Here is a 21,186-nt window from a genome sequence, read left to right as displayed (position 1 = left end):
CAGTGCATAAGTGTGTTCACGTTTGTATGTATGCAGCAAGTATTTTGACATATTAACTTTGCAAATCCTGTTGGAACTTACAGCACAAGTTTTTTACAGAATTTGCGCCACTGTTATTTGATTGTTGTGATTTTTTTTTTAATATTTTATTTTATAAACAAATATGTAGTTGATCTGCTTTTTTAATACATGCGCGAGTGTTGTTTATAAACGGAGAGGTGGCAACAAGGCATAGGCTGCTAGGAAAAAACTTCAATAAAGTATACAGCTACAGTTAAACTAAAAAATAAATTAAGAAAATATGTATGTATATCTTCTAGTTTAGCGATTAAATTTTTATTTTATAAAAAACGAACGAAATTTTAATTAAATGTAATAAATTTCATACAACAGCCATACCTTCCACCTCTTTTTCTTTGTGAATTTCTACTTTTTTTGGAAATGTAATTCGTTCTTTTTTGCCGATTTTTGAGTTTGAGTTTTTTTACTGTAATTTGATTTTTTAATATTATGCAAATATGTTTTTTTTTTTGTGTAGTTTAACTTTTTTTGGCAATCGTAAAGCTTTGAAAAACTATAATATTTTAAGGACTTAAACCAAACCATACGTTAAAGTGAAGTAAGTTACATACATACATAACTATAATATACATACATGCATATATATTATACATATAATGAAATGCAACATGTCGTTGTGAAACTTAGTTCAAAAAAAAACATTTTTTTCTATAATTTCCGAAACTTTGTTAATTAAGATTTTGTTTTTGCTTTGTAATTTTTTCTTGTTTAATTTTTCCCCATATCACAGATTGCTCGAGATTTATCGAATTTGTCGTTTTTTATTTTGGTTTTGATTAAAAAAAAACTATATATATATTTTGAACATTTAAAATAGGGAAAAATTTCAATAACAAAGCACCCTGTATAAAAAAAACGTATTAAAGGTAAGAAAGGTCATAGTTTTTTCGCATAAATTGGATGTGCTCATGAATTAAACACGAGCAAGCTTTAAAAATTGCATTTATTAGGTGTAATTAAAAGAGACTGAAAATTGTTATGGCGAGTTCGGCAATGTTGGACGTCCAGCTAAAAAAACAATATTACAAAAATACGTATTTTAGAAAAGGTTTTTTCTGCATTAAGTAATTTCGCTTATTTTTTAACTAAACTTTATTGCCGTTACAACTTTTTCACTTTTATTAGATTTATTAAGAAGTAATATGCGGAAATTTGAAAGAAAAAACAAAATCGTTTAAAAAAAATTCATTAAAACGCTTTTTAAAAAATATGTGTTCTTCTGAAACAGCATCAATCGCAAAAATATATACATACATACTAGACTGTGTCAAATAGAACGAAATGAAAATTTCGGTATGAAAATTTCGTTAAAATTGTAGCCCCTATCTTCATTTTTCAGTTGACGCTCGCAATATTAAGAATTTTTAGTGAAAGAATTTGTACCGCTACGTTTTATTAAAAAATAAAATATAACAAATAAAACACACAACCTAGCTTAGTATAATAAGTGCAAGTTGGAAGTAGCTAAAATTTTTCGTTGATTTTAGGCATTTTTTTCGTTGAAGGTTTCGTAAATTTTTTTCCATATAAACAAGTTGCCGAACAAACCAAAAAAATTAAATGTTAAAAAAATTGAAGAAAAGGAAAATAAATCAACGTGTTGTTCATGACACCAAAAAAGTTAACAATTGAAGAAACAAAATTCGACAAATGAAAATTGAACAATATTAAGCAAGAAAAAAAATTTAACAAAGACATTAAAAAATAAAACAATCAAAAAATTAAAAAATATTAAAAAAGTTAATTTTAAAAGAAAAACAAAAATGAAGAAATTAAACTGCAAATTAAAAACTCGTGTGTTTATGACACTAAAAAAATTCTACATTCAAAATGCAAAAAATACACATACAGTGGTGGCCACATAATTAGGGGAACGACTTCCATACAAAATTTAGCCATTAATTTTTTTTCAATTATAATTATGGTATAAAGGCTCAAATTGTAACATACGTTCACGGATCGAAAACCATACGAAAGAAAATTACGTGATACCGTCAGTCGTATAAGCTGAATGGGATAAAGAGTACATGCACGTATGTCATAATCTGAAAAATGTGTTTTTACGTGACGAGTAATACGATATCGTATGTGACGATTCGAGCCCTGGTTAAAAATTATTATTCTGTACTCAGCCGACAGTGCAGTCGCGTACCATTTTATGTATCCAGTAATGAATAGAAAACGACTAAAATTTTCATTCATTTTCGTATCGGGAAAACGTTCCAAAATGATGATGTTATTTGAAAGCAATAATTGTATTTTATTTGTGCGAGCTGAACATTTGAACGCGTGTATACGTAGTCGGCAGTGGCTGAGCGTGCCACTATTTGTTACATTTAACAATTTTAATGTTAATGCAAAAAAAAATGTATAGCATTATTTCTTCGAAATGAATGCATTGACATTTTCCTTTACATTAAATTGCAAAAATTAATGCATTTGTTTTTTTTACATTAACGTTAAAATGCTATGCATTAAAAAATTTATACATTTTTCACAACTATGCTTCAAACATGCACAATATTTGTTAAAATTTAATGGACTATAAGACTTCATAACTGATTTTTTTTCTAGAAATTATTATCAAAAAGTCTGATGAAATTGGGGATTTTTTTTTTGTAAACATATAATTTAAAAATAAACAAAGCAAATGTCAAAATTTGTAAAGAAGTAGTGTCACCAGCTATGTGGCCATCACTGTATGCAAATGCCAAAAACTAAACATGTTTGTATTTTGCTTTGAAAATTTGATTTAATACGCATTACCGAACTCGTTTAATTAAGCCAACTTTTGAAATTGAAAAAAAAATAAATAAATAAATAAAAATGTATCTAAAAAATAATCTCCACTGCCGCATGAATCAAAAACTAAACCGGTGTGAATAATTAATTAGTACAATAATTGTTTCCATTTAGTACTCATGCAATATTTTCTGCATTTACGCGTTTAATTTCATAAAATTTGGTATTTCGTATTCTTTTAGTATTTATAAATATTCATATTTTTTGTATTTTTTTTGTTTGGTTTTTGTTTGTAATTCACAGTAGCTTATCGAAACGGTGTACAATTAAGAAACTAACATCAATAATTAATTTTTCTTTTTTACATAAGTATGTATTTTTAGTTTTTGTTGTTATTTAAGTATGTATATTTTTTGCATTTGTGTGTATTGAGTTCGTTATTTCATATTTAATTTTATTAATTATTAAATAGTTCACGTTGCATTAGACGAAAATTCTAATAAATATCATTATTATTTTTTAAATATATTACAGTATTCGCAAAAAGTTATTTGTACACACACGCATACACACATTTATCTATATGTAGTATATATCTAATAATTACAATAAAAATACTCGTACTTAAATTTGTAAGTAGTAGTGAGATTCGCACGAAACGAAAAGCAGCGCTGGGCTTGGCTTAGCTAATTGCAAGTTTAACATAATCGTCGCATTATTCGTACAATAGATACAATAATTACATACATATAGTACATATATATTTATTTGTTTATTTTTTTTTTTATTTAGTAATTTTTAATACACCCTAATAACCTCTCAGCTCAGAGAAACAACTTCAATCAAAGTCCGTACATAAAACTTAAAAGTTTATTTCTTTACAAGACTTTGCTTTTGAGACAATTTCAACTAACCTTTTATGTACGTAAAATTTAAATTTCAAAAAATATTCTTATCGCGCTGCATTTGTTTTGTTGTATCTCATTTCCAGACTTATTTGAATTGCCTAAAAATTTCAGTTCTGTTATTAACCAATTCGTACTCTCCAAAATCACAATATTTGTGTGTGTATATTTTAATTTTTTTCTTAATATTTATGTATGTTTTTTGTGTATTTTATTTAATTATGTTTTTTTTTTTTGGTTTTTGTAATTATTTGCAATTTCAAAATTTGCCTAACTTTCAAGACTTGTTGCCGCAACTTTCATAGGTCCACCCTTTTCTTCATAATTTTCTGAAAGCCTCATTTACATGCATACATACATAGGTTACATACATATAGTACATCAAATACTGAAACAAGTATTTTAACAAACATCCATTTGTTGTAATCCAATCGGCTGTTGAGCGCTTATCAACAGTAGTTAGCGTCTCATCGTCGCTAGTGATCCTCTCGTCTTTGCCTTCTCGCCTATTTTATTAGAAAATTATCGCTGAAGGGCTTCTTCTCATTGTACGATGCCGCATGCTCGGCCAGCAGATACATTCCGAATTCATTCATATTTTTCAGCAGTTACTTATTGGCCGCATTGAAGAATGGATGTCATGAAGCCGATGCATTATTAGCCTCTTCGGGTGTACTCCGATTGCTGCAGATGAGCGCGCTCAATGGATGTGCAACGACGGATGCTTGTACCACATCTGCAATGTTATGGCTTCAGTAATGAGCTAAATTAATGAGGGGGGAAAATGAATGTTATATGTAAATTTTTTGGGCAGGAGGACGGCGCTATATCATCAAAAGGGCCTGCGGTGAATGAGACAACTTCTCAATAGTGTGTAGAAGATTGTGACATATTGGGCATAGGAAAAGTCACTGCAGATTTTGGCATTATATCAGGTCCAATTCTGAATATACCCAGTAAGTAGCATTTTCCACGAAAATTTGCGAGGTGGAAATTCGAACTTGGAGAGCTGTTTGACACTTTTTGAAAGCTAAACTCCGCCATTAAAAAAAAATCGGGAAGTTTTACTCATGATAGGAGGAAAGGGAAAAAAGAGAAAACTCCCAGGGAGCTTCTGTACAGAATTGGCCTGATACGTATTCATGCCCATGCATCTGGCAACACTAATCCAATTGCGTCAGTGGAATGCGTTTGAAGCGTGAACTTTTAGGCTACATTTTTAGCGAAGACAGTTCTGCAACTCGTCGCTCATGCAAAAAGTTATATTTATTTGAAAATGAGTGAAATGTCTGAAGAAATACATTATATAATGATTTTTTACTACAAAACAAAAAGAAAACGCAGCAAAAACATGAAAATAATTTGAAGTGTACGGTGAGAATGCTGTAAGTGAAGTCTGAGATCAAAAATTATTATTTTTTTTTTCAGTTTTAGAAAAATTAATCTCTCAAAATTTTGATTTCATTATACTAAAATTCTAAAACTGCACACCTAAAATTTGTCTAAAAACTCAAAACAAAATTTTATTTTTGTGCTATTTTTTTCTCGTTCTTGGGGAACCCTATAATTGTTTTCAACCACATTTTATTATCTAACATTTCTTAATAGAAACAGATTTTCTTTAAAATTACTACTTCCTCTGCACTTTGCACTAAAAAAAAATTTATAAACAATAGAAATAAAAAATAAATCGGTTGAAAAATAAGGCTTAGAGCCTGAGAGCTATTTTGAACCCTACTTTTTGATTTCAGATCACTGTGCGCCGGACTCAGGAGTGGTTTACTTAATTCCGTTGCGGAACTTTTTATGTCAAAGATCACTTGGCTAAGTTTTTCACCGATAAACCGAAAAAATGGCAAAAGGTCATAGATAATTATGGCCAACCTGTAGATACTTGATTAAAATTAATTTTTAATAAAGAAAGCTTTTTCAAAAATTTTGTCAAGAAACTGAGACGACCTTTCATATGACCCAATATATACAGTTTATGGCAAATATCTCCAGAGCTAAGAAAACTATCATCATAGCATTTGAAATTGTTTGTTTAAATAAGGGAACTTAAATTGAATCGAGTGTCGTTATTACATTAAATACACAAACTCATAGCCAATAAAAAATATATAAAAATTAATTTTTAAGTGAAGTATGCGGCTATTTTGGACGTTTTTTGAATTTCGAAATTAATTTTTGTTTCAAAAAAAGATCAACACCTCTCTCAGATTTTAATTTTTTGTAATTTTTGAAAGAAGTAAAACTATTAACATTTATTTTTTTTTAGGTTTTTTAAGGTTATGTTAAGAAAAAACTAGAAACAATATTCCATTTGGGATTTGACATTTTTTTAATTAGTTCTAATCAATTTTAATTTTTCAAGCAACAAATTAAAAAAATTACAATTTTAAATAATAATATTGTGTAGTTCTTAAAATATCTTTTATTTATAAAACTATTTTGAAACTAAAATAAGTAATCTGAAAAAAACAACGCTTTGAAAAAAATAAACAATATTTAGAAAATAAAAGCAATACATTGAAAAAAACAATATTTAGCAAAAAAAGTGAAAATAATATAATTTTAATTTCATTGTTACAATGCTCACATATTTGTTTTGTAGTTTTTTTAACAGAATATTGTTTTCGAAAATAATTTTTGTTTCAAAAATAAGGTTTAAAACTTCTCAGAAAAAAGTATTTTTTGTTAGAAAATTTTTCGAAAGAAATAAAAGTATAAAATTATAGTTTTCTGAGGTTCTGTAAAAAAAAAAATACAGAAAAGTTTAAAAATACGCAAATTTTAACTCGGAAATCTCAGTTTATTTTAATTAGGAAATCTCTGCACGCACATTCTGGAGTATTTCGATACTCGAGTTCCCGACACAAAGAGAGTGAGTAAAAGTAATAAATTAATATGAACAGTGGAATCTGGTATTTGCAAAGGGACTTCTTGAGGGGCGGACAATGCAGACCTCATTAGAACTGAACAGGCACATAGTTTATATTTTGGAGCGAGACTAATATTGCGTTTGAACGAAATTCAATATTTCATGGTTTAAATACCTTAAATTAAACACGCAGCCTAAAATTAAGCATTGAAAAGCGCGCGAGTATAACGAGGTTTTCAATACACGAGAATCTTGTGAGAAGGCCAAGGCTATCGCGAGAACGAAGGCTCTATTATAAAGTTGAAAATATTTGTAAGCTATTAAATTTGTACCAAGTCTGTAATTAAAAGCGAGTTGAGAGCGGATTTTTATGGCGCTTTTTTCAAAGCGTTTTTTTCATTTGCATGGTACTGTTGTTGAGGTAAGTGCCACCATTTTTATTGTAAAATCAAGTACAAACCACAAAATGTTAACGAAATCACAAGAAGATGCGGTGAAAACACTTAAACAAGTTTTGGAGATTTCGAAGTCGAAGGCTACAATACCCATTTCAAAAGAGATTTTAGTTTCTCCCGTGAGAAAAAAATCAATGTAGCGGTGATGATACATATGTATATAAGGCAACAGTGAGAATCAAAGTGCCTTATCTGCAAAAACTCTTCATATGGTGGAAAATAATTAATTAGGTATGGTTGTATCTAATACTTTTTTGGCAAAATCTGGAGAAAATTGTTGCTAAACGGGCGTTGCTGTCGTTATAAGCAACACCTAATTATATAATTTTTGCTACATCTCTATTTTTATTTTTTTCTATAATTATGATTAGAATACTCTGGTTCTCACGACCTCTTATTAAAATAATAAAAACATACAAAAAATTTAATCAACAAAAGCAGCCATTTCAAAAAAAAAAAAAAACGAACAACAATCAATAAATAACAAGAATAGTAGAAACACAGTCTTCAAATTTAGGTTGCAAAGTTTATTTCATAAATTCAAAAAAGATGTAATTTTGAAATTGAATAATTTGCACATGTTATTTATTATTAATTATTATTTGTGTGGTGTTAGCAAATTGTTTTTCTACCATCTATATGTTTAATTCTTAATTAGAACTCAACGTATATGTAGATAATTCTTAAGAAACTAAACTAGAACTGAAATCAAATGAAAAGTGAATTAAAATAAAAGTTAACTGAAAACTACACTACAACTAAATTCAAACAAACACATAAACGCATAGTCCCGATAATAAATTGCTGCTTAAACGTTAAAGTATAAACCGATAATTCAATGTGTTAGAAGTAAAGGAAGTTTGTGTTAGAAGTAAAGTATTTGGAGATTAGCGAAAATAAGAACAACGGAGCGGGCGACGATATCCAACAGCGGGTAGTAGTACATGGCATGAAGCTTGGCTTATTCTTATAGTTACACAGTAGTTACAGTTACTAAATATTTATATGAGCGAAAAAGTACAGCTGTTGCTTGCTTTCGATGATGGTGCCACCAGACAGAGAGACACGCAGCAACACAGCATCACCGACCACCACCCCCAACACCACCCGCACAACCACCACCATTCACTTCGACAGCGGCAGTGGTCGTAGTCGACGTCGCACTGGACACGGTCTCATCGCAGTTAGCTTTGTGTGGCTTATTGTTTACAATATTCGTGCTGCTGCTCACCACTGGCGGCGAGGTGCTGCCACCGGTGGTGGAAGTTACCCCACCTACAGTGGCGCCCGCATCCGGTGTTGTCGTCGTGGGCGAAGTGTTTGTGGTGTTGGTTGGTGTTGCTGGCGGCTGTAGTGCTTCTGTCGCACTTGCCATCGGCGGCGCTACATCGCTGGTTACACTTTGAGAATTAGGTGTAAAACCACCACTGGAGCTGGGGTCACTCGTAGGCTTGACACTGTTGTCTGGAGGTACGGTCATAGCTTTGGTACTGTTGCTGTAATTACCTGAACCAGCTGCTTCTCCTGCTCCAACATGTTGTCCGGCTGCAACAATTGCATCACTACCGGCGGCTGGCTGCTTTGCTGGTGGTGATACGGATGTATGAGGCTCTGCAGTTGTTGGCATCGCGCTATTCGGACTGCATTGACGTGTTGCCTCTTCTGCATGCGGCGACACACCCACATTGTATACGGTATTATCTTTGGCGGAAACTGGCGGCGATATCGATGGACTTCTCTTATCGGTGGTGCTTACATTGGTGGCGAGATTTTTAGAAGACGCCGCCATTGCAGCAGCATCTTTACGCTCTTTATCGGCGGCTGCTTCTGCGCCACCACCGTTCACTTCATTGGTGTGTGTATTGTGACCACCGCTACTGGCCACGGAGGACACCTGTACGCTGGAATTCGAGTTAGATCCGGTCAAATCCAGCGTGGCGGGTTCTAGAGCGCTGGATGTCAACGCATTTGACTTCTCGTGTACTGACACATTTTGTTGGTGCTGTGCCGCGCTAATGCCATGCTGACGTGATGGATGTGGGGTGCTGGCAGATCTTCCGCCGTTTTGATTATGCATACTCGGGTTGTTGGAGGGCTGTTGGACTGATTTCATTGTGATCGGTGATGCCGAGTGGCTACGGCCTGAATTGCTAGTTAGCGAGAGCGGCATTGAGTTCGGCGGCTGCTGATGGGCAGATGCGGGCGCCAGTCCAGCGCTGGCCATATGCTGACTAGTGTGATGCGAGTGGTAAAGAGAGTTGCTCATTTGCGGAATGTGTGAGGAGAGCGTTGCAGTGGATTGAGTCATGCTGCTGGAGGATTGCAAACCCGATACAGGGGATTGTGAAACACTATTGGGCACCGATACCTTCATGCTGACACCCGCATTGCTTTGCAAACCCAAATTCAAATTGTGCGGCGATGTAGTAGTGGTAGAGGTTGATGGTATAGATGAGTGTGGTGAAATTTGATGACTGGGCACCATTGCCGGATGGTGTGGTGAGATATGTGGATGTGTTAAATTGAGTCCGTGGTGGGACAACCCTAATGCTGCGCCGGGAAAGCCTGGATGCGTTAGACCAGCGGCACCTGGATGTGGCAAACCTAACGCTGAGGACTGTAGGTGGTGCGGCAAGCTGCCGGGGCCATGCGTAAGCGATGTCACACCGCCCAGGCCAGGCAAGCCTAGATTAAGTCCCATTGCTGCGTGAGGACTCTGGCGTTGGCTTGCCGCCGCATGGTAGGCTGACATCGGTGGCAGGCTATGCAGCGCACCAGGTGGCGCACGCAAACCCAAGCCCAAGTGTGGCATCATCGGTCCGAGCAAGTTACGCCCCAAGGGCGAATATAACTGGCTTGTATAGTGATGCGATGCCGAGAGTATTTGACGCTCCCGTTCTCTTGCCTCCCGCTCCTTCTCTCGTAACTCACGTTCGCGTGCTTCCTTTTCTTTTTGTTCCTTTTCACGTTGCTCCTTTTCTCGCTGTTCACGCTCTCGTTGTTCTTTCTCTCGTTGCTCGCGTTCTCTTTGCTCACGTTCGCGCTCTCTCTGCTCTTTTTCTCTTTGCAATTCCCTTTCGCGCTCCTCCTCTCTAGCGATACGTGCGCGATGCTCCTCTTCCAATTTCATGCGTTCATGCAATGCGGAACCCAAGCCGAGCGCAGCACCTGGTATCATGGAGTAAAGATGGGAGGCGTAAGGCGAAGCCATTGGCGGATATAGGGCATGTGGATGGGTATGATGGGAGCCGGCGGCGCGTAGCATTTGAAAGCGTTGGTCTAAGTACAGTTGATCGGAATAAGGCAGGCCAGCTGGACTCAAAAATGCTCCTACAAACATACAATTTTTCAATTACAGCAAAATCCACAAAACTCTTGCATAAAGCGAAAACTTACCTGGCGGCATCGTTGGCAAAGCAGCGAAGGTGGCGTAGGCATCCAAAGGGAAAGCGCCAGCTGGATGTATGAGACGCTCATCTGACCGATAAGGCTGGAAGCCACTGCGCGCCAACAGCTCAGGCTGCATTTGCACCGATTGCTGCGAACTTATGCGCGCAATCTTCTCAGCCGGTTGCGGCGACGCTGCAGCGCGCTTTTTAGCCATTAAGCGCTCGTCGACACCGCTAACGGGCCCACTGCCACCGGTTGAAGGCAGACGTTCATTGGCCATTGAAGAACGCACCGAATTAGATACATTGACATTGGTATTGGCGACACTCACGGCGGTTGGTACACCCACGCCGCCTCCGCCTCCACCAGCGCTTAGCTGCACAGCGCGTTCTGTACGTTCGCCGCGTACATTGATTTCATCTTCCTCTTTAATATCAGCTTGCTTAGCCAAATTACGCAGGGCGGAAGCGAAGGGCCCCCGTCCACTCGATTGTGCCGCATTTAAAGCATTCGGTACGCCTACCATTTGTTGTTGAGCTTGCGCGGCTGCTGCTGCGGCAGCTACGGCCTGCTGATGGGCCTGATGTTGTTGTTGTTGCTGCTGATGCTGTTGCTGTTGTTGTTGCAACGAAGCGGCTTGCAAGCCACTCAATTGATTGGGGGGCATAACGTGGTTCATCAACGCCGGATTGGATGACATTTGCGCTGCCGATGTGGCACCGCTGCTATTGCCAGCACCGGGTGTGGTGGAGGGAGATTGGATGTGATGCGGCGAAGGTATGGGAGGAGCTGGGCTTGTTGCTGGACGCTTTTGGCCACTCTTTGGGGGAACTGAAAGTTATGAAGAAAAAAACATAGTTTTCATTAATGCGTAAAATAAAAGTAGTTTTTCAATAAAAATCAATTAACACATGTAAAATATCAAACAAAAAAATTCCAGTTTCTCAACTTCCTGAATCCCCACCTCAATCCCTTGCTAAGATAATTTTGTGTGTTAATATTGTAATGGAGTGGCAAATGAACCCAGTGTTTTTGAAATCGGTTGACTCAGTTTTTGTTTATAGTCCTGACCTCTAACAAGTGATTACCTCGTGTTTCTGTCTATGGCGAACGTTTTTGCTGGTGAAAAATGCGACTCAAGAAACATTTGTGGAAATCAGGAACCAAAGCTTCTATTGAAGACACATACCTTCAAAATGGCGATAGGTTATTGAACAAAACGGCCTTCACCAATATCATTGCATGAAGCTTCAGTGCAACACACATGTTATATTGAATTTTTGCTGCATAATTCATATTTAAGACAGATAAAAGTCTCAACCGGTACTATTTAGTAAAAGACTCTTTAACATTTAAAGCCATTCGATTCTTTTAAAACAACAAGTAATTTTTAAGCGAAAAACAAAACTGACTTCATTTCTCATATAAAAATTTAAGATTATCTTAATTTCTTCACGATCCAATTATCGGATCTAAACCAAACTAACAAAACAAATCGTCACTACACACGAATAAAGGCGCGCTAGTGTTTTGACGGCGAAAAAGGCGCGTAAAAAAATTTTGCGAAAAAGATGCTTATGAAAAACTTCGGCGAAGTATGTTAAGAGTCTTTGACGCTGAAGTTTCTTTGTGCGTCTTTTGAGCTCGCGCCTTTATTCGTGTCCAGTGACGAAATGAGGTACCTCCTTTCCGATAAAAAAGAATTATCGCAATCGGTTAACGTGGTCCAAAGTTATGCGGTTACATAAAAAAATATGTATATATATATATATATATACACATATCGTCGTTTAAAGTACAAAATCGCGTATCGTCATTCTGCAAAACCGCGTAACTGACATTGGCTGCCAAAAATTGGATTTGCTCACACAAGCTCTTGGCTCAAGGATTGTAATATACTTGCCAGAAATGCGATTGCTTTATAAAAAAGGCAACCATTTTGAAATATGGGTGTTTCTACACTCTAGAAAATAATTTCTACAACTTCACATACGCGGTTTTGCATTTTGCTGATACGCGGTTTTGCATTTTGTTAATACGCGGTTTTGCACTTTAATCGATGATATATATATTCCGACGAACTGTCTGTTAAAAACAAACAAAAATGGAAATGATTTTTAAGAAGTGTTCGGAGGTTTGATCTCCCTCCTTTTTTGAGGCAAGGTAGGGCTGCCAGATGTCCCGGTTTTCCAGGATTCGCCCTGGTTTTAGATAAATTGTCCTGGTGCCCTTGTCAACACTTAAATTGTCCTGTTTTTTAATGAAGGTCAATGCAGACCACCCATTCCATTTTTGGCAGATATTTGCTATGAAAAATAGGTTAAGTTTTCAAACGTGAATTGACCTTTTTTTCTGTTTAATTTATTTGGTAAAAATCTTACTTTTTTATCTTCAGAAAAATGCGAAAAAAGTGCAACAAGGACAGGTACATGGTTAAGGGGTCACACATACTACCCAGTAGATAATTTCAGGAGCTAAAATCTCTTCCAAAATGCCTTTCGAAAAGTCATTCCTTTCTCCTTCTTTTTTTTTTGTATGGACTGGCATATATTAAAGGACTTCTGCTTTCGCTACCCAAAGAAGAGCTTCCAGAAGGGCTTTTGTTTTGTAGGGCGTACTTCAGAAGGCCTATTGGAGAAGTTCTTTTAAAGCTGTTTCATGGTTCATATCAAATATCTTTACCTAAAGGTAAAAAGGTGCCAAGTCCATTTTTTGTTTAATTATTCAGGAGAGAAGAAAAACCGATGTAGTTTTGCATTATCCGTCTTTCCGCATCTAAAACTAAATTTTGAAAAAAAAAATGTGGACTTGGCACCTTTTCACATTTAGGTAGCAGTATTCTTTATTGAGGCTTAAAACGCTTATTGAATTTAATTTTTAATGCTAAATAATATATGTATACTTATGTACATTCGCGTAAATTGTAAATAGGAAAACCCTTTCTAGGGGGCAGCAGGGAAACCCCCTTTTTAGCATTTATTGGCTAAGTCTTTTTTTAAATATCTCTTAGTTACACCGACATGACTCCTGGAATGACTCTGAATGATTCAACTGTGTGTAGTCGAAGGCGAGTCAACACGTACACAAACGACTCGCGAGTCAGACGCACCGAGTATGTCGCCTATTACGGATTATGCCACAAAACTGCATTGCTTATAATATCAGAAATTTCTTCAAAACAATGAAATGCCGAAACCAAAGCAACTGTACTTATAAGGAATATATTTGCACCATATTCACTTGTATCTTCGTTTCTAATTGGCCCGATTAGTGTGCTGGTCGATGGGTTCAGACTTATGGCAGCCCTGGGCTAGAGACGTGAGACAGCTTACTGAATACAAATCTCAAAATCTCAACATCGATGTTCACTATGAAAATACACTATTAGTGACTAGAGACTGTTTACTGAATATCGGCATAAATGCTATGAAAACACTGACGAAGACGCAGAGAGCTTACGAGTAAAGAGAATATGCAAAACCAACCTGGACATCTACCTCGTCGACGGTAGCACATTCACAGTCTCTAGTCAGTAATAGTATTTTCGTGATGAGCATCGATTTTTAGACTGTTAGATATTCAGTAAAGTATTCAAAAAAGTCATTAATTTTTTAAGATTCTACGTGAAATTCTAAGCAAATAGGCCGAAAAAACCATGGGTCTAAAATTGATTTGGAGTTTGCCAAATTGCGAAAATAAGTTTATTAACATTTAGCTGTAGTGTTATAAAGAAGTGCTTAAATTTTGTAAAAAACAAGAAAGAAAGTCTAAGTTCGGGCGGAGCCGAACATTAAATACCCGGCACACGTATTAAATATATGTTTTTCACCTTACCGAAAGCTACCGCTACATGGTAAGCAGGGGCGTATCAATTTTGAGTAAATTAGAGTCCTTAGATTTCGAAATTTTGAAGTTTCAAGCAGTTCTGAAATTTATCGTTATATGTAAAGCGGCCTCAATTTTAGTCCGCTTTCAATAATTTTCAACGTTTTGCTTTTATGTGGCAAGCACAATAACCATACCGAGTTTGGTACAAATTGGTAGAACGGTTACCGAGATACATATATGTGATCATAAGTGGGCGGTGCCACGTCCATTTTCCAAAATTTTATCACAAACGTATTTCTTGGTTAAGGATTGTTGCAAGCATCAAGTTTGAATAAATTAGCTTTAATATTTACTGATTTATCGAAGATTTTGTATTTCTCTAAATTACCGTTATATGGGATGTGGGCGTGGTTATTGTCCGATTTTAAAAATTTTCAGCCATTTGGTATGCTGTGCGAAGGCCAACAACTGTGCCAAGGTTGGAAGAAATTGGTGCAGCGGTTACCAAGATATATACATGTAACCATAAGTGGGCGTGGCTACGCCCATTTTCCGAAAATGTACAATATTCTTATTTTTCGTCTAAAACTTATTGTAAATATCAATTTTGAGTAAATAATCTCCAGTAGTTACTAAAATATCGCAGTTTTCTTATTTTTGAAAATTACCGTTATATGGGAAGTGAGCGTGGTTATTGTCCGATTTTAAAAATTTTCGGCCGTTTGGTATGTTGTACGAAGGCCAACAACTGTGCCAAGTTTGGAAGAAATTGGTGCAGCGGTTGCCAAGATATATACATGTAACCATAAGTGGGCGTGGCTACGCCCATTTTCCAAAAATTTATAATATTCTTATTTTCCGTCTTAAACTTATTGTAAATATCAATTTTGAGTGAATAATCTCTAGTAGTTACTAAAATATCGCAGTTTTCGTATTTCTGAAAATTACCGTTATATGGGAAGTGGGCGTGGTTACAGTCCGATTTCGCCCATTTTCAATACCAACCTACCTTGGATAAATGGAAACCTACATACAAAATTTCGTTGAGATATCTCAATTTTTGCTCGAGTTATCGTGTACATGGTCGGACGGACAGACGGACATGGCTTAATCGATTTCTCTTTTCATTCTGATCATTTATGTATACATTTGTCTATATCTATCTCGATTCGTTTTGGCTGTTACAAACAACCGTTATGTGAACAAAATTAATATACCCTTGTGCACAAGTGCGCTCGGGTATAAAAACACATTCTATAAGAGGTTTTTTGTTATGAGGAATTCCTTTCTGCACTTACCTTTTTCTTAAAACCTCCACCAGAGGCGGCGCCAGTGAAAATTTTCACTTTTTCTTCGAAACCTATTTTCACAATTTGGCAAACTCCAAATAGATTTTAGAAAAATGGTTTCTTCGGTAAATGTGCTTAGAAATACACGTAGAATGCTGCTATGCTATACGCTCATGGTCAAATAACATTGACCCGCCCTAGTATACATACATATCTACTTATTCATCACCGTTTAGAAATTTTTGTGTCTTTCTCTTACTGAATACCTAAATCGTCTCAAATTACCAAAAATAGTCACGAATTTATATTCCCAATGTAGTTAATTGAGATGAGACTGACTTACTGAATACAAGGTTTGAAAATTAACTATAGCACTTAATCGGCATGCAGTTAATTCTCGATATAATTTCGAAATAACTCGAGTTGACCGGTAACAACGCTGCCGTCTGTCTATGCTGTTATTGTTGTCACACAAATGGAAGAAGCCTAAGTTTTACGCCACCCACCGAAGACCAAATGTTGGTTTTTCATGGCGAAAGTGCACTCGAAGCTTTTCCATTGACTGCCGGGACCAGGGATCGAACCCATTTCCTACGGAGTGATAGCACGCACCTCTAGCCACTCAGCCACAGCGACCGCCAACGCCATACATATGCATAGGCATTTAACAAATTATCTCATCCAATATGAGTATAATAAGACGAGGCCAAACGAAAATTGAATACCCACAATTACACACAAGTTGTGTCAAAATGAATATATATGTATGTATGTATGTTATGAAATTTTGATTTTGATTGAATTGCAATAAGATTTGTACATACTCCTGCAAACATGGGTTTGTGTTTACATATAGCCATGCACACATACATACATACATATAAGGTAAATACATTTTGATGATAGATAACATTACCAACAACTCACCACAAATCGGTATCGGTGCATGGATGCTGGGCAATCCTCTCGGTAGCCATTCCATCATCTATTTATTATTGCTGACACAAATGCAACGGGAATGAAACGTGAGAGGCGGCGTGTGAGAGAATTTGCGTGCGTGCGAACGAACTAAACGCGAGCGTTTGAAGAAGAGAGCGAGTGTGCGCGCGCGCGTGCGTGTGTCTAAGAGCGGCGCAACGTACAAGAACTTGCAACTGTTTTTTTTTGAGATACTGTATTTTAATTACAGTTAAACACAATTTTTTCACTGCTGCGATTAATGTTTCAACACCACTGTGTCACTGTGTTTTGATATGATACGAACGATTAGTGGCTTTTGTGGATGAGGCACACGTCAGCTCTCATTGAGTCCTGCAGCGTTTCACGTCAACTAAACGCCGTCTGTCTGTCTATTTACATTTAATAAGATGCATGCGATTGATTGTAAATCGATGTAGGGGAGAGAACACTAAATTGCATATTAATGGTGGTTTAACTATCGGGCGAATCAAGCAAAAAAATAAAAACAAACACCATACCGAAAACAACAACCACAACACGAAAGAGTATAAGTAACCAGAGCATTGTCCACGGAAACAATCTACAAAAAAAAAAAACCACACACAAAAGGTAAACAATAGCGGAAACAATTGCGTTGCGCTGGTGGTGCGATGGCAAAAACACCCACGCTCACGCACACAATGCAGGAGGGGTGCATTTAATGGCAGCGACGGCAAAACAGAGCACCGCATAAAGAATTCTAGTTTGCAGTGTAGAACAATTATTAGAGGGGTTGAAAGACTTTTGTTAACACTTCACACACACACACACACACACACACACACAAACGAGAGCAAACAAAAGACTAACGGTAACGGGGGGGGCCGAAGACAAAGCCAGCCTTCAGCCGTCAGCAGGCAGTCAGCAGAAGCCACTCATACACTAACCGCAATAAAATGCAAGGATAACGACATGCCGCTACGCTCTATGCGGTCGGCACGGTACATAGGCACATAAGCACACACAACAAACGAAGAGGGGAAGGGAAGGAGGTTACGCGTTATATCATTTGTAATAGTTGTTGTTGTAGTTTCCGGTGCACAAGTACCAACGCACGGCACATAACTAACTGATGTGAAATGGGAGTGTCAGCTTCTGATTGCGTTACACGTTTGCGTGTTGTTGTTATTTTTTTCTTCTACTGCTGTGTGTTGCCTAAAGAGTTCGAGCATGAACTTTGCTCCTTTGTTGTTGTTGTTGTTGAATATTGTGTATTTTGCACTTTTCACGTTCGGTTGCCACTGCCACTGCTGCTGCTGACTCTTCTACTGCAGTTGTTGTTGTTAGCTGTCACTTTAATTGTTGGGTGTTACTCGTGTTTCGTTCGTTTTGCTTTTTTTTGTGTTGTTTCTTGAACTGCACTTAAACTTGTTGGCATTTGGTTGAAGAAAAGCCAAACAAAAAAATTGTTTTTGTGCTCCCGTGTACAACTCTCAAACACTCTCGGCAGTGCTCTCCGTGTTTTTTTTTTTTTTGTTTTCTTATTTTTCGTATATCTGCGGCTAGTGGGCATAAATTTGCAGCGCGCGCCTTACAAAGGATGTTGCAAGGTACACACGCCAAAAAGTGGATTTCACATAGTCCTCTGTATTTTTGTTGTTGTTGTTCTGCGGTTGGTTATATTCGAATATTGCCTTGTTCACAAATCGCCGAAGAGCGCGAGGTGGTATCACTCACTAAAGCGCACACACACACACACACACACACACACACACCACAGAGGCAGAAAAAGAAAAATTTCGTGAGCAATTATTACTGCAGAGACAATGCATTTTTGGGTATAAATTTTCTTGGAAAAAATGGAAATCGTTTAGGGCAGAAGTTTCGATAGGGATGCGCAAGTTTTTTGAATTTTCGTGATTTTCATTCATACATATATCTTTCTTAGCATTTTGTTTTGATATTTTTTTTATATTTCATTGTATAGTTTCACAAATTAAACTTGGGATTTTTGTTTCAGCATCATCCTTTTGTTTGAAGAAAAAACTTTCGATGTTTAATTCTGTTCAAAAAGAGACTAAATTAAGACCAGACGGACAAGTAAATTGCAACAATACTAAAACCAGTGGATAAGATGAATCCGAGCCAATCGTCAAGGAGGGCGCAATAGATGACTCACCGCCGGACTATGAAAATCGGACTATGAAAAACAATAAAGCAGCTGGAGCAGCCGACAACTAACGACAATTAATGTAAGACAATTGAAAGACAGTAGGTACGATGGTGTTAAAGATTTGGTTTATTCTGATACTAAAGCCTTACAAAAAAAGTTCCTTTGCCAACTTACACAGTGAAAAGCTCTGTTGACAAAAAGCACTTGAGCAGGGACCAAATAGAACAAATTATATCCCACCATATATTGAAAATTTTTAAAAATTATTATTTTTTTAATTTTAGTTATTTTTTTATAAAAATATAGTTTATTCTTTAACAAGTATTTCTTAAAAATCAACGCTTACTTTTAGCCATTTGAAACTTGCACTTCATTCTACTACACCTTTTCCAACGGTATTTCAGAAAAACACAAATGTATTTCGGAAAGGGCAAAATGAATTTCAGAAAAGCACAAATGTATTTCAGAAAAACTCAGATGTATTTCAGAAAAGCTCAAATGTATTTCAGAAAAGACCAAATGTATTTCAGAAAAAGCCAAATGAAATTCAGAAAAACACAATTGTATCTCAGTAAAGCCCAAATGATTTTCAGAAAAACACAAATATGTTTCAGAAAAGGGGAAATGTATTTCAGAAAAACACAAATTATTTTCAGAAAAGCACAACTGTATTCTAAAAATATTTTTGTGAAATACATTTGCCCTTTTCTGAAATACAATTGCGTTTTCCTTAAAATCATTTGAACTTTTCTGAAATACAATTGTGCTTTTCTGAATTTCATTCGGCTTTTTCTGAAATACATTTGGCCTTTTCTGAAATATATTGGATCTTTTCTGAGATACATTTGCCCTTTTCTGAAACACATATGTGTTTTTCTGAAATACTGTTGGAAAAGGTGTAGAATTGAATGGACTAAAAAAAAGGCATACTTAAAATCTTTTTAACAGCCAATTTCACGAAAGCAATTTAAATAAAAAATTATTGTAATTTTTTGAATTCTTTATGGAAATTGACAAAAAATAAAAAATCATTTTCCATTTCAATTGCTGGTGAAATCGGCTGTAAGAAATCTAGTGAAAAAGCTGGAAATTTGTATGAAAGATTGTCAATTAACAATATTTATATAAAAAATAACTAAAACTGACTAGAAAAAAAAAATTAACTTAGCAATATAAGGCTATAATTTTTTCGAGCACTGCTTGCTTGCGCCTGTTTGCTTTTCTTATTTTATAATTCTTTTAATTTTAAGATTTTATTGTTTTAAAAAGAAAAATATAGTTTTTTTTTAATTTTTGATTTTATATTCATTTTTTTGTATTTCATATCGTCACCTGACCAGTTCGAAAACGCCTTATCTCAGCTGAAAATACATTGAAAATGTCCAGAAATAGGGCATTTTTCATTTGGCAGCTGAGATAGGGCGTTCTTTAACCAAATTCTGAGTTCGGGCGTTTTCAAACAAATTCTGAAGTAGGGCATCCTTGAAAACCTTTCTGAGATAGAGCGTTTTCGAACTGGCTGTCGAGATTGGTCGATCTTCCACTCAGGTATCATAATATTATTGTTTTAAAAAGAAAAATACCTCTTTTTATTTCATATAAATCTTTTAAACTTATCTAATTTTTTAATTATATTTAATTTTTTATTTATTTTTTTTTTCAGTTAATTTTTATATTTTGGTTTAAAAGGAAAATATTTTTGAACTGGTCATTTTTTTTAAATTCAATTATTAATCTTCGGGCTGCGGGTTTTATTTGTTTAAGTTTTTCTTTTAAATACATTTTTATTTCAATTTTAAGATTTTATTGTTTTAAAAAGAAAAATATTTATTGCAGTAGTGTTATTGAGCTTTGTACAACGATTTGTTTGTTAGGAAAAATGAGAAAAACCACAATGTCTAAGCGGTAGAAGTTATAGCAGCTATTTCGGAGATCACCACATCTCCTCATCAGACTTATTTTTTACTAGACGTCAGCAGGGATCGAACCCTTTATTTAAATAAATTAAAAAACGTCTTGCTAAAAGTCAAACATAATTACACTAAGATAATCTCGTTAGCGGGTTTTTCGAAGGACAGAAAAGGGCTTTCAAGATAATTGCCAGAATTGACCTTTATCAAATGTGGCAATACTAGTACTGTTTAAAGCCTACGCAAACTTGGAGCACATATATTTGAAAGAACAGTTACCTACCCAATAAGCATTGAACTGAGGACAAACTCATAACCAACCTTAGTTTTCCAACGTTCAAAGTAAATTGGAAATACATTCGAAACGGGTTCGAAGAAAAATGGAAACCATAGTAAGAAGCGAGAAATGGAAATTCAGCTCATTCTCGAAGGGAAATATATGAAAATCACTCTCTCTCAATAAAATTTCAATTCGGTAAGGGGCGGAAAGGAAGGAAGGGAAAATACTTTGGATAACGATAGTTCCGTTTTGCTGGAAATGGATTCGAATATTAGTTATCGAAGGTGAGACCCCAAAAAAAATGTTGGTTTTC

General features: G+C 35.7%; 1 protein-coding gene across 8 annotated transcripts in view; it reads right to left on the bottom strand.

Moving 5' to 3' along the window:
* LOC118744756 overlaps positions 1–21,186 on the bottom strand; it is a 94,994-nt gene that overhangs the window by 35,965 nt on the left and 37,843 nt on the right. For 5 of the 8 annotated variants that reach the window (XM_036478046.1, XM_036478049.1, XM_036478047.1 and 2 more), the window contains 2 exons: positions 10,461–11,285; positions 6,575–10,394 (listed from right to left, as the gene is read on the bottom strand). In XM_036478046.1, the coding sequence (XP_036333939.1) occupies positions 8,146–10,394; positions 10,461–11,285 (3,074 nt within the window). In that variant the 3' untranslated portion in view covers positions 6,575–8,145. Of the gene's footprint in view, positions 1–3,101; positions 4,492–6,574; positions 10,395–10,460; positions 11,286–21,186 lie in introns of those variants that run through there. The other 3 variants (XM_036478050.1, XM_036478052.1, XM_036478051.1) reach the window with 3 other exon arrangements.

The sequence above is a fragment of the Rhagoletis pomonella genome, unplaced genomic scaffold (assembly GCF_013731165.1).
Source record: "Rhagoletis pomonella isolate Grant_MI unplaced genomic scaffold, Rhpom_1.0 Rhpom_scaffold_00008, whole genome shotgun sequence".
Lineage (NCBI taxonomy): Eukaryota > Metazoa > Arthropoda > Insecta > Diptera > Tephritidae > Rhagoletis > Rhagoletis pomonella.
This window is presented reverse-complemented; position numbering and strand designations above follow the sequence as displayed.